This window comes from Leptonychotes weddellii, chromosome 2 (assembly GCF_054177405.1).
Source record: "Leptonychotes weddellii isolate Sample4059 chromosome 2, ASM5417740v2, whole genome shotgun sequence".
NCBI lineage: Eukaryota > Metazoa > Chordata > Mammalia > Carnivora > Phocidae > Leptonychotes > Leptonychotes weddellii.
The window spans coordinates 24,904,225-24,924,835 of NC_138370.1; the positions used below are offsets into that span (position 1 = coordinate 24,904,225).

Genomic DNA, 20,611 nt, shown 5'->3' on the forward strand with positions numbered 1-20,611 from the left:
ACCCATGTAGCCTCCAGATTCAGTCTGCAGGAGGACTGGCAGCTTGTGCTTCCTCCTTCTTGGGATGCTTCTGCTCAGAACCCAGCCCCCATGCTGTGAGAAGCCCAAGCCACAGGGAGAGGCTGTGGGTTGGTGTGCCCCCCAGCCCCCACTGAGCTTCCCGCTGACATCCGGCATCAGCTGCTGGTCACGTGAGTGCCATCTTCATAGTTCAGCCCCGTTGTGCCCCAGCTGACTGCAGCCCCAGCTGACATCAAATGGAGCAGAAGAACCACTCAGCTGAACCCCGTCAGCCTGCAGACTCGGGAGATAGACGACAACTGTTGTTGTTTCAAGCTATTTTGGGGCAGTTTGTTTCACAGAAGTACATAACCGAGAGAGCTTTCCAGAGAAAATGCTGGAACTGAGACTGTGGAGGAGCTCATTCAATTTCCATTATAAGTAGGTCACATTTAAATAGCCTGTACTTGATCCTTATAACTTCTGGATATCACTAGGCAAAATTTTAGAAAGCTCTTATTTTGGAAAGGAGGTGCCTTTAAGTTTGTTTACAGACTACATTAAGGAACTAAGCCTTTTTCATTATTATACTTTTTGGTTCCCTTATTCTCCCAATGAAGTGGTAGGTAAGCAACATATAAGCAGATGCATTATTGTGATTAAAAAGAAAAGCAGTATTTTTCAGCAGAAATAGCATGAATCAGACTTTTTTTTTTTTAAGATTTTATTTATTTATTTGACAGAGAAAGCTCAAGTAGACAGGCAGGCAGAGGGAGAAGGAGAAGCAGGCTCCCCGCTGAGCAAGGAGCCCGATGTGGGGCTCAATCCCAGGACCCTGGGACCGTGACGTGAGCCGAAGGCAGACGCTTAACTGACTGAGCCATCTAGGCGCCCTTGAATCAGACTTTTGTTCAGATCTCGGCCGTATCACTTAATAGCTTTGTGACCATGGCTAAGTTACCTAAGCTGCCTGAGTCTGTTTCTTTTTTCTTTTTTTTTTTTTAAGATTATATGTACTGTACAGGATTAGTGAAGATAAGAAAATAATATATATTAACAACCTAGCAGAATGCCTGGCACAAAGGTGTGATGTAGCTTTTGTTGTGATGAACGAGATGGTAATGTGATTTTTAAAAGGTAGGAAATTCTGGCTCATGTTTATTTTTTAAGGGGACACAGAAATATGGGTGCTCCTGGGCTTTATTGGGGTGGAGCCTGAAGGGTTAAAGTGGTATATCCTTGCGATTCTTCCTCCAAATAGGCATGTTTCAGCCAAAGGAAATTCTGATCCCTCACCGATTCACACCACCCTTCCTCACTTCTTTACTGCTAGAGGGGATGTGATTAAGGGATAAAGACAACCTTCTGCTCCTAGTCCCAAGGGGGGGAATGAATGAAGAACTGTTTTTTTTTTTTCTTTACCTCCTGTACCCCCTTTCTTCAGTTACATTCACCTTCTGATTTGATGGGAAACCACTTTACAGGACGCTGGCTTTCTGCAAGCCGATCTTAGCTTCAGGGTGCCACGGGGCTCTTGGAATACCTCTCCAGGGAGGACAGTACACACCCCACAGTCCGATGTGTGTAGCCCAGGGAAAGAACCGTTGTGGCAGCCCACAGGATTTTGTCTCTGCTGTTTTGTCCTAGTCTTTGTAGGATACGTTGCTTACCTTTCTAAGTGCTGCGTGTCTTTAAGATGACAACTAGAGCAGAGCCCGATAATTTCTTTTTCTACAGAATATGTTTGCTCTGAGTGATTAAGGTGAGGTGAGTAGTTGTTGGTACAAGCTGAGGACCACTTTTTAAACTCTGGGTTACTGTTTTGGGTATCTTCTCTTACCTGCCCGACTTGGGCTGCCTGAACCCCATTTTGATTTTTGAAACCTAGATGATTGGCTCTGAATGAAATGCCAATGTATTATACTTGAATGTAATGTTGGTTTGGGACATAAGTGAGGAAGTAGGGCCCATGTATTTTACACTTGATCTTAGCCAAAAGGCCGAGAAGCGATGGGCCCATGTATTTTAACTGGGTGATCTGTAAAGGAATTATAAAGTACCCTAATTTAGCATAAACATTTACTTTGCTTATATGGGTTTTGAATATTTACATGAATATTGATTATTGAAATGTTAATACCTCTCAGTATGAATACTATAAATGCTAAGAAACAGATTTCCTGTGATAGGAAATTTCATGTCCATTGTTAGAATCTTTAAGAGAACTCTCACTGCTTTAAAATCAAATAGTTAATGGGGTGCCAGATTGGCTCAGCCAGTTGAGCATCTGACTCTTGGTTTCAGCTCAGGTCACGATCTCAGGGTCCTGAGATGCAGCCCTGCTGAGTGTAGAGCTTACTTGGGAGTCTCTCCCTCTGCCCCTCCCCCTGCTTATGCTCTCCCCCCCTCCCCTCTCTAACATAAATAAGTTAATTTAAAAAATAAAATAGTTAAAGCTAGAAAGCTGGCACAAGATCTTATTTTAAGTATTATTTTAAAATATTGGTTATTGGTATATAAGTGCAGGTTATGGAGAGGATAAGTCATTTTGCCCATAAGCTTGTCACAGTCATAATTACAATTAAGCAAATTGTTTCAGGCTTTTGTAGTTGTTGTTACTGCAGACACATTTTGAGATTTAACGTCCTTTAAATCATTTATAATTATGGGTCAATTTCATTTTGAAAGAAATGGTAATATTTTTATTGCATGCCCACTTAAAGCGTAAAACTATTTAAGAGCAGGGAAGATTGTGCTATACCAAATATAATGTGCTTAAAGCAGAATTTCTCAGGACTTGAGCTCTAACTTTATTGCTTCTGGGACTCATATGCTGGTTGTGTGTGTAGTATAGATTTAGAGAGAGTTTTTAAGAGTCCTGTTGACATAGGTGAGCAGAATGGTTCCTTGGAAACCATTTGAGTGTGCAGTCACAGTAAAGCAGGGATTAAAGGTTCAGATGCATATAGTGTGAACTGACATGCAAGAATGGGAGGTTCGGGGAATCCTGTACTCCCTATTGAACACTGCATTTCTTCCAGCCTTTTAAGGGCTGCTATTTTTTTTTTAAAGATTTTATTTATTTATTTGAGAGAGAGAGAATGAGAGAGAGAAAGCACATGAGAGGGGGGAGGGTCAGAGGGAGAAGCAGACTCCCCGCCGAGCAGGGAGCCCGATGCGGTACTCGATCCCGGGACTCCAGGATCATGACCTGAGCCGAAGGCAGTGGCCCAACCAACTGAGCCACCCAGGCGCCCAAGGGCTGCTATTTTATAAGGGGGAAAAAAACGCTGCGTTGAAACTATCTGTAAGGTAAAGCTACTGAAACCTAACCCAAAAGGCATGCTTTTTTTTCCCCCCCATTTCTTGGATCATTGCCTTTATTTATTTCACTTATATGTAAACATACATGAGTAGGTTTTTTTTTTTAAGATTTTATTTATTTATTTGAGAGAGAGAATGAGATAGAGAGAGCATGAGAGTGGGGAGGGTCAGAGGGAGAAGCAGACTCCCCGCTGAGCAGGGAGCCTGATGCGGGACTCGATCCCAGGACTCCAGGATCATGACCTGAGCCGAAGGCAGTCGCTTAACCAACTGAGCCACCCAGGCACCCCATGAGTAGGTTTTTACACATAATCATACATAATCAAATATATTGTTGCTATTATCATTTTGAGCAAACTCTTATCTGTTAGATCAATCAAAAAGAAGAACAAATTTTTTTTTTTGCCCTCACTTTTTTTTGTTTTGTTTTGTTTTGGTGCTTTTCTTTTCTTCATGTGCATCTGAGTTTCTGACCTATATCACTTTCCTTCTCTTTAAAGAATCTGTTTTACTATCTCTTGCTACTGGCTATAAATTCCCTCAATTTTGTTTGTCTGGAGAAATTCTTTATTTCTCCTTCACTTTAGTGGAAAACTCTTCTTCATACTTGCAGTGTGGTTCTAGCTGAGGACATGTGGTATATATTACAGCGCCCAGGGAATTCAAACCTCTGCAGTGAAATTTTCAAAATGAAGAGCGCTATTTACCAGTGTTTCTTATTAGCTTAACATTAGTCTCGGACTGCTGCGGGTGGGAAGAGGAAATGGAAATATAAGTGGGACCAGAGTGGGGCTACGTGAACACATCTCCCCTTGCCTAGCACCCCTCCTCCAACATCGCTTCACCCTGGGTATTGCAAAGTCTTACAGGATCGTCGGGAACAGGGCTGAAGGCAGAGCTGTCCATGGTTCGGAAAAAAATGTTCTAACTGTTGGTTGAAGATCAGGTAATACCAGTCCTCTTGGTGAGCAAAACTTATTAGAGGGCAGGGGAAGGAATGCTATCTCTCAGCGGCAGGCAAGAAGAAATTGCTGTTGAAAAGCTTACCTCTCTAGGGAGGAATCAGATATCAGACTTTGCCAAGCCTCAGGTCCAACCCATAAGGTCCCACCTACATCCCCCGCCCCATCCCAGCTTTGTTAGATTGCTAGCATCGATCGCTGGCTTTTTCTGACCCAACAGTGGGTGAAGGAAAGAGAGCCGGCAAGACTGGAAGCGAGCAAGGTGGGGGTGGAAAACGGGGGCCGCTTCTTGTGGAGAGAAAAAGAGAAAGGGAAGAAGCGGGGTGGGGGCCATGGGGACTGAGCTTAAACTGGTGCCTGCCTGCTTCTCTTTGATTTGATGGCCTTTATTCCTTCTAATTGGATAAAATAGGAAGTCACTGGCAGTCCTGCGTTGCTGGGTGTACTGATTTTACTCAGAGCATCCAGCAGCTCTGGAGTACGGACAGAGGGAGGAGGGAGGAGAAAGAGAGAGAGAGAGAGAGGGAAAGGGAGAGAGGGAGAGAGAACGTCTTTGGATGAGGAGGGGAAAGGAAGAGAAAGAGACTATGAAGCAGGGCCGAGCGAGCCGCAGAGGGAGAAAGTGAATGAGCGCTCCAGAAGGACAAAGAGGAGTGGCTGGGGGGTGGGGGTGGAGGTAGGGCGGGGAGGGGAGTCACCGCCCCTCCGGGGCCGCACTCTTCCCTTCGGATCCCTCTGCCATGACCCTGTTTGCAGTGATGCTCGCAGGGCAGGCACCTGCTGCTCTATAATGATTCAGCCTCTTCCAGCCGTCGCGTTAACACAACAGGATGCTGTTGCTACTGGCCCTGCTGCCTCTCTTCCCGCCGCCGCCGCCGCCGCCGCTGGTCCTGCTTTTGCTTTTACTTCTCCTGCATGACAGTTGCTTTCTCCATCTAAGCAGACAGCAGCTTCAGATGCTCGAGGTGAGAAACATGCCTTTCAGTTTGGGCTACTGGTTTACCTAATTGACCAACCCTCGGCTCGGTTTCGGTTTTGGCCCCAGTCCTCTTGACCAGCCGGGATGGTTCAGAGAAGCATTTGAAAGAACTGCAAAAGTGGCCCAGAAACAGCCATCACGAATTACAATATACTTGTATTTGGTAGTTGCTAGAGGCTTTTTTTCCTCCTTCCTGCCTCCTGAACTCCTCTTGCTTTTGATAATGGCCTTGGACTTGGAAGACTTATCGATTTCCCCCTGTAAGATGCTGCATCATTTGGTTGGGGGGGGCTCTGCATGGTAATGGACCGTGAGAGAGGCCAGGCCTTCTGGAGGTGAGCCGATGGAGATTTATTCCCCAGACATGTCCGAGGGAGCTGCTGAGAGGTCCTCCAGCCCCTCCACTCAGCTGAGTGCAGACCCATCTCTTGATGGGCTTCCGGCAGCAGAAGACATGCCAGAGACCCAGACTGAAGATGGGAGAACCCCCGGACTCGTGGGCCTGGCAGCTCCCTGCTGTGTGTGCCTGGAAGCCGAGCGCCTGAGAGGTTGCCTCAACTCAGAGAAAATCTGCATTGTCCCCATTCTGGCTTGTCTAGTCAGCCTCTGCCTCTGCATTGCCGGCCTCAAGTGGGTGTTCGTGGACAAGATATTTGAGTATGACTCTCCTACTCACCTTGACCCTGGGGGGTTAGGCCAGGACCCTATTATTTCTCTGGATCCAACTGCTGCCTCAGCTGTGTGGGTAGCATCTGAGGCATACACTTCACCTGTCTCTAGGGCTCCATCTGAAACTGAGGTTCAAGTTACACTGCAAGTTGACAATGCTGTTGTGTCCTCCCAACCTGCAGCGGTACCCACCCCGAAGAATCGTATTTTTGCTTTTTCTTTCCTGCCGTCCACCGCACCATCCTTCCCTTTCCCCACACGGAACCCCGAGGTGAGAACACCCAAGTCAGCAACTCAGCCACAAACAACAGAAACTAATCTCCAAACTGCTCCTAAACTTTGTAAGTAGAGAGAGAGAGGTGATGAATAATGGAAAGGGGTGGGCTTGAGGCGCCAAAAGGCGTTCTCTAGCGCAGGGAGCTGTTTCCTTGTCTTCTTCTATTTTAATTGCATGGTTTTGTTGAAGCGCATCATGTGACTGGAACACTTGGGGTGGCCGTGAAGAGATGAGTAAAATGATCTTGCAAACCGCTGGTGTGAAGCAGCGTTCCCTCCAGCCAGATTGTTCACGGGCTGGGGTGGGGGGACACCCCCAGCTTGAGCATCTGCGAGTCGTGCTTGAATGTCACTGCAGTTCCATTGATTTCTAACACTTTTTAAAAAATTAAGACAGCAGAGCATCCTTTCTGTTTTATATGAGTGTGACTTCCATAGAGCGGCGAGTGTGGTTTCGCGTCTCTCGTTCCCATGTAGCCTTCCCTCACCCCTCCTCACCCTTCGGTTCCCCTTGGCCTCCCAGCAGCCCCACACCACCTGGTATCTGCCTCCATCCCTTCTTCCTGTTCCCTTCACTGCTCTCTGCTCTCACCACATTTCTCTTATAATTGGTTCTTCCTGATAGCGCAGTCACCGTGCTCAGCCCCCAGCGGCGGCGGGCTCTCCCTGTCCTGCCCAGATTGTCATTTAGGCTCCTGAGCACTGGTGAGGGGCAGCTTTATTTTTTTCAGGATGCAGCACAAAGTCTGCATGAAGGGATTTTCCCAAGTTAGTTTTGTCTTCTGTAATCAAATGTTTAAAGAGCTTCCTTGGCAGTCATTAAAAAGTACAAGATCCATTAGGAAGGCACATCGTTTTTGTTTTGTTTTTTTTTTTGTTTTTTTTCCCAGACGTGTCATTTTTTGCCCGGCAGCCGCGCAGTTTAATAACCTGTGAGTGAGGAGAGCCCACGCTCTTAAAACAGTACAGAACAATGTGCTCCTGTTCCGACTGGGGCCCCGCGATGCTTTTACAATGGAAAGTTGACAGGAATGAAACCATGACTAGTCAGATTGCTCCAAATGCCAGTAGAGAGGGAGGAGTTTCCTCTAGCTGCTTCTTTTTTTTTTTTTTAAGATTTTTTTTTAATTTATTCATTCGAGACACAGAGATACAGAGAGAAAAGAGAGCATGAGCAGCGGGAAAGGCAGAGGGAGAGGGAGAAGCAGGCTCCCCGCTGAGCAGGGAGCCGGACGTGGGGCTCGATCCCAGGACCCTGGAACCATGACCTGAGCCAAAGCAGACGTTCAACCATCTGAGTCACCCAGGCGCCTCTCCTCTAGCTTCTTTTTTATAAATGTTTCTGATTTATTTTCATCTCTCTGTCTTCTACCACTTTCTACCATTGATGAATATTCCCTTAGTAGAAAAAAGTGAAAGATGAGAGGATTTCGTTCTTAATAACGTGTGTAAAATCTCTTAGAGTTGAGGGTAAGAGTTCCGTGATGAAATACTCACCCCTTCTGTTTCCCTCTGGATGCTAAGGAAGAATAAAGAATATCTTTTCCAGACATTATGTTGCGAATGAGGGAGAGCCGTGTGGTAGAGAAACACAGAAAACTTGATTTGTGCTTGTGATTCAAGATCGTTTCATACACAGCAGTTTCAGTGGCAAAGATTAAAAAAGAGAGCGAGAGGCTTGTTTTTCAGGTGTAATTAGGAAAGAACCTCCTTTCTGCAGACACTGCTTTGTATCTTTATCAAATCCCTGAAGCATCATTAAAGGTCTGACAGACATCACTGCATTCATCGCCTCTTCCCACCTGGCAAAGTGACCGGGAAATAATACCCAGATGAAATGACAGGCTATAAAAAGCAAGTACAGATCCTGCAAAGAGAAGCAAAATTCACCGTGAAGACAAGGTTACTTCTTTGTCTTTATCGCTTGAAACTTGTCTTTAATTAAAATGTGCCCAAAGAGGTTTAGTTGTCCAGAAAAAGAAAGAGGACCCTTTGGGGGGGAAAGAAAAACAACAACTCTTCAAGTAAAGTCTGTAATTTTGTCACCTTTGGGGGCGGTGGGGAAGCAAACAAAGAACCATCCAGTTACCTTTTCCTAATCTAGGACCATGTCAAAAAGTATGTTGTGACTTTTTGAGAAATTATTTTTGAAGGTAAATTCTTCTACTAAGTGTTTTCCTAGGGTATGCATTCCATATAGTTTCTCTTCTCTTTATTTTTGAGCTTGGGCATTGATTTTCTGGCATTTGCATTGAGTGGAAAAGATTTATTGCGGCCTAAAAGCATCGCAGTGGCCAGTTCTGGCCAGAGACACAGCTGCAGCATTTTGAAGTGCGTTGGAGATCAGCCTGGAAAAGCAGTATGAGAAGTAGTTTTCTCCTGAAAAGTTAGACGTAGACGGTGCTTGACACTTTACAGCCTATGGGTTTTCTGTGTGGGAAACTCTGTGTTAATTTTTTTCCGCCTAGTGCCTGAAAACAACAAAAACACTAATATCCTAAAAATTAGGAGTCTATTTTTGGGGGGGAGAGGGATGGGAGATTGGTCCAGGGAGCTTTGCTTTCAGACACTCCTATGAGTGGTTGCTTTGTTGTTTAAAAAGCTTGTAACCATGCACTAAAGGAAAGCAAGGAAAAAAAAAAGCTTGGAGTCAGACTGTCATTTTGTAACCTCGTTCACTTTTTTTCCCTTCAACTCAGAAAGTACTGCTTAGTCCCAGGAAGAACAAGAGCGTTCCTTTCGTCATGTGTGTTTTTGACATGAGCTACGCTGTGGTGGTATGCATCTTAAGACGGCATTATCGTATCTGAAACATGCTCCTCAGTGGTTTCAAGATGTTATTCTCCCTTTCCTATCTGTCTGAGCATATTCAGCATATTATGCACAGAGCTGTATCCTTCAAGGTCATAGTCTGTGGAGGGCTAATTGATTCTTCTTTATCCTGGAGCCTGAGAGAGTGGAACAGAGACAATCCTAGTAATTGTGTCTGCTCCATTATTCCCCAACCAATCTACCTTCTAGTATTATTAGGCTTTTATTCTATAAACACTGGAATTACTCCCCTTCCCACCGACTCTTTTAAAGTTAAAACATTCTTTGGCTTTATTGTAATAAAAGGCAATGTATAACATTTTAAATTGCCTGTAAGAATAGTGGTTACATCAGGTTTTCTAAAATGGGCATTTTCTCATAAGGTAATATAATTTCATGTTTTCACTAGATTAATCTATGCATACATCTAGAGCTCAAGAGATCTAATGCAGGATTGGAAAATGTATATATACTTTTTTTTTTTAATTTAAAGTTTTTCTGTGTGTGTTAGTGGCTTCCCACTACCACGTTTTTATTTGCCATGGTAATGGTTAAGTTTTTATTTCTCACTGGGGCACAAAATACTTGAACCATTAATTTGTTTTCTTTGCCTAGGCTTTAAAATTTATCTTAACCTCTGTTTGTATGGAAAGAACTGATTCCAGGAGATTGCAAACTTAGATTACTATAAAAAGAGCTGATTAATTAAATTGTCACAGGGAACCGTAGTGCCATCTTGGAAGAAAATGTATTTCTGGATGGGAGAGCCTGCTTGACAACAGACTCTGTAGTGTAAGAGTGTATTAGTATTTTCATCTTAGGCCAGATTTGTTTTGCTTTGTCTTAAGTCTCTCTGTACTGGGTTGCATGGCAAACCATTGTTACCACAGTGACAATAGGAATCACCACCATTTGCGAAAGCTCAACGTGATTAATTAAATATACCAAAGGATTTCTTCCTTTCAATTTAAAAGTGACATTTATTTTAAGCGCAAGAAATTCTTCTAGTTCCTTGCAACTGTACTTGTGGGTATTTCAGAGTGGTGATTTCAGATAACTTTTCTCCACTTTAACCCAAACTTGTTTAAAGCCCAAGACATTAAAAACTGGGAGAAAGTGAAAGATCCTCGACTGAAACCAAATAATTTGATAAATTCACTGGTGAGGAAACCCGGGCTCTGAAAGATGTAGTGACATTCTTTTACAAAAATTCACAACATTCTGAAAGGTTTAGTGAAATCCAAAATAGTAGAACACAGAGTAGTGTCCTGGCCACCAGAATTTAAACCCACACTTGGCTCTTTTCTCCTGTCAGCTTTTCCCTGGTCCAGAGAGAAAAGAGCTGGAGACCAACTCTGGTGGCTTCAGTGGCATCCAACGGACAGGAACATATGTCAAGTGGGACCACTGATCAAGCATGTATAGTTCATACTATTAAAATTCGGTTTCCTTCCCGCCTTTTTGTTTCGCTTTTATTAAATTTTCAGTAGTGCTAGTCTTTTCCCTTTTTATTTGATCATCCATACAGTGTCTAGCTCGCTGTTGAAACAGATCGGGTTTTCCAGAGTGGGCTCTTTGCTGGCATCAAGCAGATGTCTCTGCGGCTCACCTCTTGCCTGCACTGCACCCCCCCCACCCCGTTCCTCCTTGTTCCTTGATGATCCCTAGATCGGTGTTCTTCCTTCCTCTGCCTTCCCACCCACCCAGTTATCTCTTAAATCATCCTTTATTTTTCTAATGATGCCACTTTGCCTTTATTTATCAATATTTCATTGCATCCTAAACTACTAAAGCATCTTCACTGATCTTTTCACATACTTTATTGCATCGTAATACTGAATGGTATTTATACTTATTACAAACACACATACAAAAATATGTCTCTAGGACAATATACTTGTTTCTTATTGGCACAGTTAATTCAAACTTTTGTCCCTCTTCCGGATCGCTCCCTCTTCTTTTCCATATTGTGATTCACACGGGTTTCTCTGCTGACTCTTCTGCACGTTTATACGAATCAGCATTTCTGCTTTCCCAGAACCTCATTATGTCCCAAGCCATATATCACTGTTCTTCCTCCTTCCCTTTTCCTTTTCCTCTCACCTCACAGGATCCTTTTAAAGTGTAAAGAAAGATATTTTATAGATTGAGAAACTGAGTCATAAGAAAGTTATGACTTGTCGAAAGTTGAGCTTGGAGCCGCTGAGAGCTAGAACATAACTCTCATCTAGTGAATCTGTTCGAGCTTTCTAGTCAGCCATAAGCTATACCATGTCTACTCTTATGGCCATGTTTCCATTTTTATTATTTTTTTTTTAATTTTTTTTTTAAGATTTTATTCATTTATTTATTTGAGAGAAAGAGAGAGAGAGAGAGAAACAGCATGAGAGGGGAGAGGGTCAGAGGGAGAAGCAGGCTCCCCGCCGAGCCGGGAGCCCGACGCGGGACTCGATCTCAGGACTCCGGGATCATGACCCGAGCCGAAGGCAGTTGCCCAACCAACTGAGCCACCCAGGCGCCCCTCCATTTTTATTATTTTTATATGTCAACAATTTTCTTCTGTTATTTCCTCTTTCTCTTCATTCAGTGAATGCATATTAAGCACCTACTACGGTGGCAGGCACTGTTCTAGATGGACTTTATGGCAATGAAAAACAGTAAAAGTTCTTGCCCTCATAGAGCTTATGTTCTAATAAATTTGAAGAATCTATTGCACAGTTTGAATCCACTTGAGGTATTTCTTTACTTAATTATACATATAACTCTCTGAATGCAGCATTTCTTCTCTTTACCTTTGTTTTTTTCACATTTTGATGACCACTTCTGTCCCTCCCCTGGTATATTCCTCTCCTCTAGCTGTTGAATGCTTAACACTTGCCTTTAACTTAAATGTTCTTTATTTTAAAGTCCCATCGGTCCCACCTGCTACCAACAAGCTGAGTAACTTGAGATGATTCATGTTTGGCCTGTAAGACACTGTTTAAGCAAACCATTGAAGCGATTGGGAAAGTAGTCTCTGTCTAGTCTCTAGGAGCACTTTAAAATGAAAAATATCTACATAATTCTTCTAGCATGTAAATATGGTAAGATTATTTTCAGATTCTAGAAAGCTGAAACAGCTATAAATATTTTCATTTTTATTTCTTGGTCATAGTTTCCATTTATTGTTTTGGCTTATAGAACAAGAATATTAAAACACTCCCAAGGATTTTTTAGTTTCACTACCCAGAGAAAGGCTAGTGTCTGCTATTAAGGTATTAGTTCTCAAAATGAATGAAAACTTGGGTTCGTGTACCATTCAAATGAAGAGTGATTGAGGAGAAGGGGATAAAGTTAATCCTTATCACCTCAAACCTTGTTGCCATGTTTGCTGAAGTGAATTTAATCCACTGTTGTGTGTGTATGTGTAAGCATTCCAAGATTGTTTGCGAATAATGTAATTGATATTCTGTAATCATAGAATTTTACATGTGGAACATATGTTAAGATTATCTGAGTGACTTCCAAAGTGAGGAAATTAAAATCTGGAGAAGTGAAGTGACTTATCCAAGGTCACTCCAGCTAATTCATGTGAGTGCTGAGAATAAACTGGAATGATCCTGGTTTTCACTACACCTTGCTTTTCTTTTCCAAACTGTCTTTAACATTTTTATTCAAACAGCATATATTATCTTAATCTAAATGGCTTTGCTTTTCCTGTTAATTATGTAAATCCTAATTAGTAAATTCTCTTACTCCATCTCAGATGTTCTCTTTAGAGAAGAGAATTTTACGTGTATGATTTTGATCAGTATAGGACACCCCCTCTGGAGTGGAGATTGGATGGACATAGCTCTCCCAACAACACGGTGTATGGGAGAATCTTTTCACAGTCGAAGTTATTCCAAATGAAATGTGTATTCAGAAAGAATTTAGTTTCTTCTACGTGGAAATATTTAAGCAATAACACATTTGAGGCAGATTCATGTTTCAAGTAACTTATTAAATATATTTCCCTCTCAGGCCTCTTACAACTCTGATTCTCTCAGTTTCTTGTCCCAAAGCATTAGCTTTCCAGTTGGGCAGACTTGAGTTCTAATCCTACCTGCCTTTCCCATGGCTTCGAGCAAGTTAGATCATCCCTCTGAATCTGTTTCCCCATTTATATTTGAGGGTAGTAGTATGCATCTCTTGGATCTGTTTGGGTGATTAAATGAGATACTGGAAAACACCAACTCTCAGGACTAAACCATAGTAAATATGAAACCAGTACCAATTTTGTCCCTCATTCTGCTCTTGATTCTCTTCTTTACTTTATTCTTTTCCTCCTTTGATCTTAACAGAGTGGTTTTGTAACAGTTGGAGAGTTAAGTTTAGGTAGGAGTTTGGGGAAGTTTATGAAAAACTTAGAACTAAGGTAAGAGTTGAAGAGACATCATAGTGAAGTGGAAATTATACTGGAAACTTTGGCATCAAGTCCCAGCTCTACCACTTATAAGCTAGATATGACCTTAAGCAAATCACTTCACCATTTGAGATTTAGAATTTACATCTAAAGAAATGGGGATAATTAATACTTAAAACTCTCACAGGATTGTTTTAAGGACAACATAAGTTACTCTATGTGAGAAAAATACTTCATATTAGCACAGAGTTTAAGAAGTATTAATTTCTTGGGGCACCTGGGTGGCTCAGTCAGTTGAGCATCGATTCTTGGTTTCGGCTCAGGTTATGATCTCCAGGTTGTGAGATCCAGCCCCGCATCAGGCTCCACACTCAGTGGGGAGTCTGCTTGAGATTCTCTCTCTCCCTCTCCTTTTGCCCCTTACCCTGCTCACTCATGCACACATGCACTCTCTCTCTCTCTCAAATAAATAAATCTTTTTTTTTTAAAGGAGTATTAACTTCTTTCTTTTTCCTCCTCTCTATCAGGGTTCATATGTACATGTATTCATGAGTGTTAACATTCTTAGGAATAAATTATAGGCAGTCTTAAAAGGTGAATTAATTTGTTTTGTCTTAGACTGATATGGAACTTTACAATTTCTTGAACCCTACTGCCATAAAAAGAGTGATTTTTTTCCCCCCATAAAAATTGGCTGGAATATATAAATTATTTTTTTCAAAGATTTTACCTATTCATTCAAGAGAAAGAGGGTGAGAGAGAGCACAAGCAGGGGGAGGGGCAGAAGGAGAGGGAAAAGCAGGTTCTCTGCAGAGCAGAGAGCCTGATGCAGGGCTTGATCCCAGGACCCCGAGATCATGAGCTGAGCCGAAGACAGACGCTTAACCAACTGAGCCACCCAGGTGCCCCTGGAATATATAAATTATTATTCTTAGGGTAATGTTCAAAATTTATGGTGTAATGGGCTTTCCTATGGGTACAATGATAAGGAGTTACTTGTAAAAGAGGAAAAGACAGAGGTTGACTAAAGTTGTGTTTGTCAAGGAAGCATAATCTATGGGAAGATTGGGAAAATGAAAAGGAATCTAATATCGTTTAGATGTAGGGCATGGGATGAACCCTTCTTGATCTAAATGAAAATTGTATTCACCTAACTCTTTTCACTATTGTAAACTGAGATTTCCAGACACCAAAAGAAAGGAATTAAGCCTTTTTCACCATTTCACAAAACTCATGGAAATAAGAATTTACATGCAATCATTGAGCGAATTCAAATATTGGAGTTCTTTTAATTTGTTTGAAGATATTATATCTAGAATATAAATATTATATATGCTTTGAATTTATATATCTATAATTTATACAGATAATATTCCAAATCAAAGAGAAGATGCTTTGATGATTACTTAATAGATAAAACTGGATAAATAAAAGCATTTAAAGTGCAGAGGAAAAGATTTCAGTGCTTAAAAAAAAAACAACTCTAGTTCCGTATCTAATTCCTAAAGGCTTGTAAAAGGTAAAAAAGAAAAATATATTGTTACAGAAGTAGAGAATTTTATCTTAAAAATGTACTGGAGATTCTATTGCAATGAATTTGAAATGAAATCTTATAAGCTGGATTACTGGTCACAATTCTACAAAAAAACAAAACAAAAAAAAACCCCAAAAACCAGTAGTGCTGTTCTGGGTATATGCACTTAAGGGACTTTAATTTTTTTTGTTATAATTTATGAGAGCTTATCATTTACAAAATGTATAATGACCAGTGTGATATATGTGTTTTCATTTATTCATTAATGTTGACCTAGAATTATGTGAAAACTTTTCTGCTTTGGTCATCTTGATTGTTATTAACTCAAGTTTATTAGATTGACTGCAGAAGTGGGACTCTGAATCAATATTGGAGCAGTGAGGCTTTTAAGGGGGAAATATGTGATAACAATTGCAGGCAGAGTTTACCTGGGTATAGGTTGTTCTGACTGAGCGTAAAAATAAGCTGATTGACCCAATAAAATGTGATGAAATATAATGGAAAACTTCCTAGAGTAAAGCAGCTTTTCTTTTTCATCATGAACATGGTGTGACAAGATGAGAGCTGATTTACTATGCACATCTTCAGCGATAAGCACTTGAGTGTTTGAATTGCCTTTCTTGAGGTGCCATTTATCCTTGCCAAAGGGGAAATTTATCAACTCTATTCTAAGCAAAAATTAGTATAGAATTTTATATTCGTGTAATTCCCTAATACAAAAAGAACCCTCTCCTCCATAACTTATTTTATTTTAAAAATTCATAATTTAAAAGTAAGCCAAATGTCCATATATTCATAGCCATTTGGAAGGCAGATGAGAATAACACAGAAGACAATGACCGTTGCCATGAGAAAGAGAACTTAATTAGGAAGGAAAAAGATGACACTAGGACTCTCAAGTCTTAACTTTTTGTACTTATGTTCATGTCAAATGTTGCTATGATTTTATTTCTCCAGTTCCCCTCTCTTCTCCCTCCCTTTCTTTCTTTCTTACTTGCTATCCTGGGGTTACTTTTCTCTTTACTCCGCTGTTCATACCCTGCCATTATTTTTCCACTAAGCTCACTGTACCGTTCTCCTACCCTGTTCTGACGCCAGTGTCCTGGAAAATCAGAGGTTATGGAGCAGATGGCCCAGACCTGTGGTTTCTCATGGGATGGGTTGTTGGAGTGAGTGAAGTGAGACCTTAACCGCAGATTTGACCATGATTTGCCTGATGACTTTCAGTGTTGCCTCTTCCTTTGCTAAGTAACAGGAAGTATTTGTTTCATGAAATATGTTGGTATCATGCAATAAAAGCTCCATAAATAAATGGAATGATCTAAGGACAGTGGAATTGAACTCTTGTTAGCATTTGTTTGTAATCGCTTAGTGGAGCTTCCTGGGTCATAATTGCTTGCTCTTCTGGGAGCAAAAGGAATCAGTAACCATTGATTGTTAACATGACGCTAAGTCTTGCCTACAAAGCAAATCTTAAGAATGATTAGTGGCAACATTCAGTGTTACAACTCTGATCTTTCCAGACTATAATCCTTAAAGCAAGCTGGATTTTCCCATCAAATAATGCTTATGATTTTTCAAAGAGAAGAGAAAAAAATAATATATACTCTGCGAAGACTTTGGTTTACATACTAAACAAAAGCATTATATAAAATAATTACTGTAGTCTTCTTATCTTTCTGTTTCAATGCCAATAGGGAGATATTGAACTTAACCCCTGCCCACTGAGTTCCATTTCATGTTGACTATGTTAGTCATAGTCAAGGACCTACATATCCCCTACCTATACATAAAAACATTATTATCAATACATAAGTCTTCCTCTCAAAAATCTTTGGGAAATTGTTGAGTTTTCTAAATAGCTAATGATTTATCACCATGAAACATTGATTTTCTCCCTTTTGGATTGAAATCTTTTAATAATCTAGGCTACTTGTTAAGTGGGATTTATCCAATATAGGATCTTCATAATGTTGGGTACTATGATATCTTGAGGATATAGTGGGTTATGTTATAAGTTTCTTGAATACTGTCATCTTATTAGGTCATATTGAGTTATATTAGGAATTCTAACCCAAGAGTGGTATATATTTTGAATGTGTGTTGGCTTATTGCATAATCATAATGATAGTTTCAAAGCTTTAGGCATCATAGAAACAATGGAAACTAAATCTTTTAGCACAGAGAAACAGGCTCAAAGATTTTAAACTTGTTGCCAGTGATCACACAGAACCAGAAAATTTTGATGATATTTTCATATATTTTGTGCTTTCCTCTATCAAGTCACTTTGCAATCAGTATATATTAATGAAATAGTTTTTCATACTTCTTTTAATTCACAGTTCTGATCTTCTATGGGGTTTGTAAATCAAGTTCTCAGCAGGTTAAACATTTATATAAAAGATAATATGTCTCTGAGAAAGGTTCTTTTCTTGAGAAAGAGCATAAGCTTTGGTGACATATGTTTTGCTTATCAAACCTGACTCCTTCCTGTGTTCTGGATCAGCAGAGTTCAGGATGACAAGGTGAATGACAGATGGAGAGGTTCTCTGGGTGCTTAGATTTAGAGGGCCTAAGTTTAATTTGTATATCTTACTTGTTCACTTGTTACTCCTTTCGTAGTACGTAGATTGGGGTTAATAAATCTTTAGACATTGATTATAGTACCTAATAGGATATTACTTTTTGAACATGTGAACTCTACACAGTTAGTCAATGTGCTTTATTGGATCTGTTGCAAAATTGATTTGAGAAATTGCTTTCGTTTCATTTTCATTTCTTGAGTTCACCATAGCAAGTATTTAGAAAACACTTATTTTATCACATAAATTCTGCTCTGGTATCCAAGGTCCTGTCATAGCAGGACCCCAAGCTTCCTATGTAGGCCAACTCCAGCTGTCCCCTCCCCACTACAAACCATATGGACCATGCTCTAGCCACGTGGGACTCTACCTGGAATATTATTTTATTTCTCTCCTCCACTCTTTGCTCATTCTATTGCCTGTACCAAAAATGTTCACTTCCCACAGTCTCTACCTTACCTAATTCTGCTCAGGCCTCAGGACTCACCTTCCAAATCAGATGTGGACCCTTTCCTCCTCTAGAGCCCCATAGCACATTGTTTGTGTCTCATCAAGGTACTTACCCCATTCTCACTTGTGATGCTGTTATTTGGATACGTGCCTAACACTTACACTGGACTGAGAAGTTAATGAGTTACAGCTGATTCATTTTTGTGGCCTGTACAATGTCTAGAAAAAAATATTTTGTCTGAAGTAGGTGTCCCATTTGCTTATGTTGGGAATAAAAATTGAGGTACACCAAGAGTGACTTGGTTATGCAGCACAGGAAGGAAGAAAATGACCTTACATTTCTGGAATTTTAATTTGGAGAAATTCAATAGAGAGTTCAGTCCTTACAAACTTTACGAAAACATGATTCTGAACACTTTAAAATATGATTTGTGAAGCTTATATATAGCAATATATACATTTTCTTAGAAAAAGTCACATTTAGGCGACGAGGAATTTCATTTCGTGGTAGTGTAGTGATTAAGGGCACACACTGGATCCAGATTGTATGGGTTTGAATCCAAGCTCTGTCCCTGGCTGTGTGACAGTGGAATTTATATAGACTGTCTGTGTCCCAGTTTCCTTGTATTTGAAATGGTGGCGATAACTGTACTTCCCTCATGGGTTTTTATGAGGATCAAATAAGTTAATGGACATAAAGCACTGGGAATAGTACCAGGCACATAAGTGCTACGTAAGCATGAGCCACCGTTACTGTGCAGTTTGTTAAATTAAATTACATTTCCTTGAATTCCAAATTTGATTCCTTGCTATTGCTATAACAGGCTTGAAGAAAGGGACAGGAGTTTCCAGGGACATATTGACAAAGATGTGGATATGCTACCATTTTGGTTTGGTTTGTTGGTGTGGTTTTTCCTCTGTGTATTTTGTGCTCCTGTCGTATCTGCATTATTCTCAGCAATTAGAAGGAGAGCTGAGAGGGATAATCATCGGTCTACTTGTCCAGCAGAAATAGAGCTACATGGTTGAGATGGTTTCAGAGAGAAAGTCCTCCTCACCAGCGAGATGCCCTCAACTGATACTGCTGTGGAGAGTCACGTGCGTGCATAATTAAATCTATTCCTGTGTATATATTGGTGTGCAGGTCCACAAGGAGACAAAGAATTCCCCTTAGCTGGTGGAGAACAATTGCAGAAGTTTTGAATGCCATAATGCTATCATTTTAGCAAGGCAGAAGTCTATTCGTTATCCAGATGTAGCCAATAAATTAATGTGAGGATTGGTGCTGTCCATTATGATATAATGATGGTTTGGAAGTATCTGAATTTTATTAAACAGGATCACAGCAGAATCATTGACATTTTAAAGATGTAAGAGCTATTATAGATAGGCTGATCAAGATATTTTACTTTCCTCCTGAGGAATCCAACATCCAAAAGTGTGAAATGATTGGGCTTTACATATCTTCATAGTTAATAAGAAACAGAGACTGGTCTAAAAGATGGGGATGTCGCCTTATTGTGCTTTTTGCAATATCTCTTGCTACTTTTAATAAAATAGATCAGTTTTTTAGAGCTGGAAGAACTTCATTTTTTTTTTCCCTGTCTTCATATTCTTTATTGAATGCCTACTCAATAAGCTTTATTCCAGGAGTTTATCTTCTAAGAGCAGAAAACAGATGAAAGAATAATAACTAAGTAAATCCGGTACTATTTTAGAAGGAGGTAAGTTGTATGAAAAATAGCCAGCATAAGTAGAATGATCAGTGTAGGCTGCATCAAGAAGGTAACAGTTAATGAAAGATGGAAAGAGGTAAGAGAGTTTCATGTGGATATATGGAGGGAGAATGTTCCAGGCAGAAGAAAAAGCCAGTGCAAAAGCCTGAGATGCTTGCTGGCATCCTGGGACAGGGAGGAGAAACAGAAGACCAGTGTGGCTTGAGCTTAGTGATTGGAGAGAGTAAGAGCTGATATCAGGGAAGTGAGGAGACCTGGCATGCTGCCGGAGAAAGGGTGGCTCTCCACTAGCTGGGGATGGAGAATCATTGCAGACTTTTGAGCAGCAATGGGACTCAACATGCCTTAGGTTTCAAAGGGATCACTGAAGAGATGTTAAACTTCAGGGAGAGGGATCGTGGTAGGAGCGGCAGGACCAATGAGGAGACGTTGCTGTAATCCAGACAGGGTTGTAGGAGTTCTAGGAGTGGGGTTTAAAGACTTTATTGGATTATTGGATTCTGAATGTATTTTGAAGATAGATTTAGAATGAGTTAATCATGGGTTGGAGAAAGGATGTGAGAGAAGTCAAGGATGATTTCAGACTGAGCAGTTGAAGGGATGAGGTTATCATCACCTGAGATGAAGGAAGTCTGGTGGAGAAGAACTGAAGATCATTTGGCTCAGTCTCCCCATTTCATCGACGTCAAGTAAGTCAAGGTGCTTGCCAGAATTAGAACTGTGGACATTATCTCCTGGTAACAATAGAAGAAGACATGCCTGAAAGTCCCCTATAAAATCAATACAATTATGTACTACCAAAGATCCTTATAAATGCAGAGGAAGAGTTACAGTGGAATCTGTGACATCTGGCTAGAATGCCTTGTAACCCCATCCAGAACCCATTACATGTGATGGAATTAAG

The 20,611-nt window shown here is 40.8% G+C and overlaps 2 protein-coding genes across 9 annotated transcripts in view; both read left to right on the forward strand.

Annotated features, from left to right (window-relative positions):
• NRG1 (neuregulin 1) overlaps positions 1–20,611 on the forward strand; it is a 953,340-nt gene that overhangs the window by 832,057 nt on the left and 100,672 nt on the right. For 5 of the 8 annotated variants that reach the window (XM_006734435.3, XM_031029355.2, XM_006734438.3 and 2 more), the window contains exon 1: positions 5,455–6,275. The exons of the other annotated variants lie outside the window; for them this stretch is intronic. In XM_006734435.3, the coding sequence (XP_006734498.1) occupies positions 5,609–6,275 (667 nt within the window). In that variant the 5' untranslated portion in view covers positions 5,455–5,608. Of the gene's footprint in view, positions 1–5,454; positions 6,276–20,611 lie in introns of those variants that run through there. 8 annotated transcript variants of the gene reach the window in all.
• Positions 4,971–5,298, forward strand: LOC145717851 (uncharacterized). The gene has a single exon (XM_081808853.1). The coding sequence runs from the start codon at positions 5,117–5,119 to the stop codon at positions 5,291–5,293; it is 177 nt and encodes a 58-aa protein (XP_081664979.1). The 5' UTR covers positions 4,971–5,116; the 3' UTR covers positions 5,294–5,298.

Bases quoted from the DNA above. Each gene is read 5' to 3' on its own strand.
- LOC145717851 (XM_081808853.1), top strand. From the start codon at position 5,117: ATGCTGTTGCTACTGGCCCTGCTGCCTCTCTTCCCGCCGCCGCCGCCG.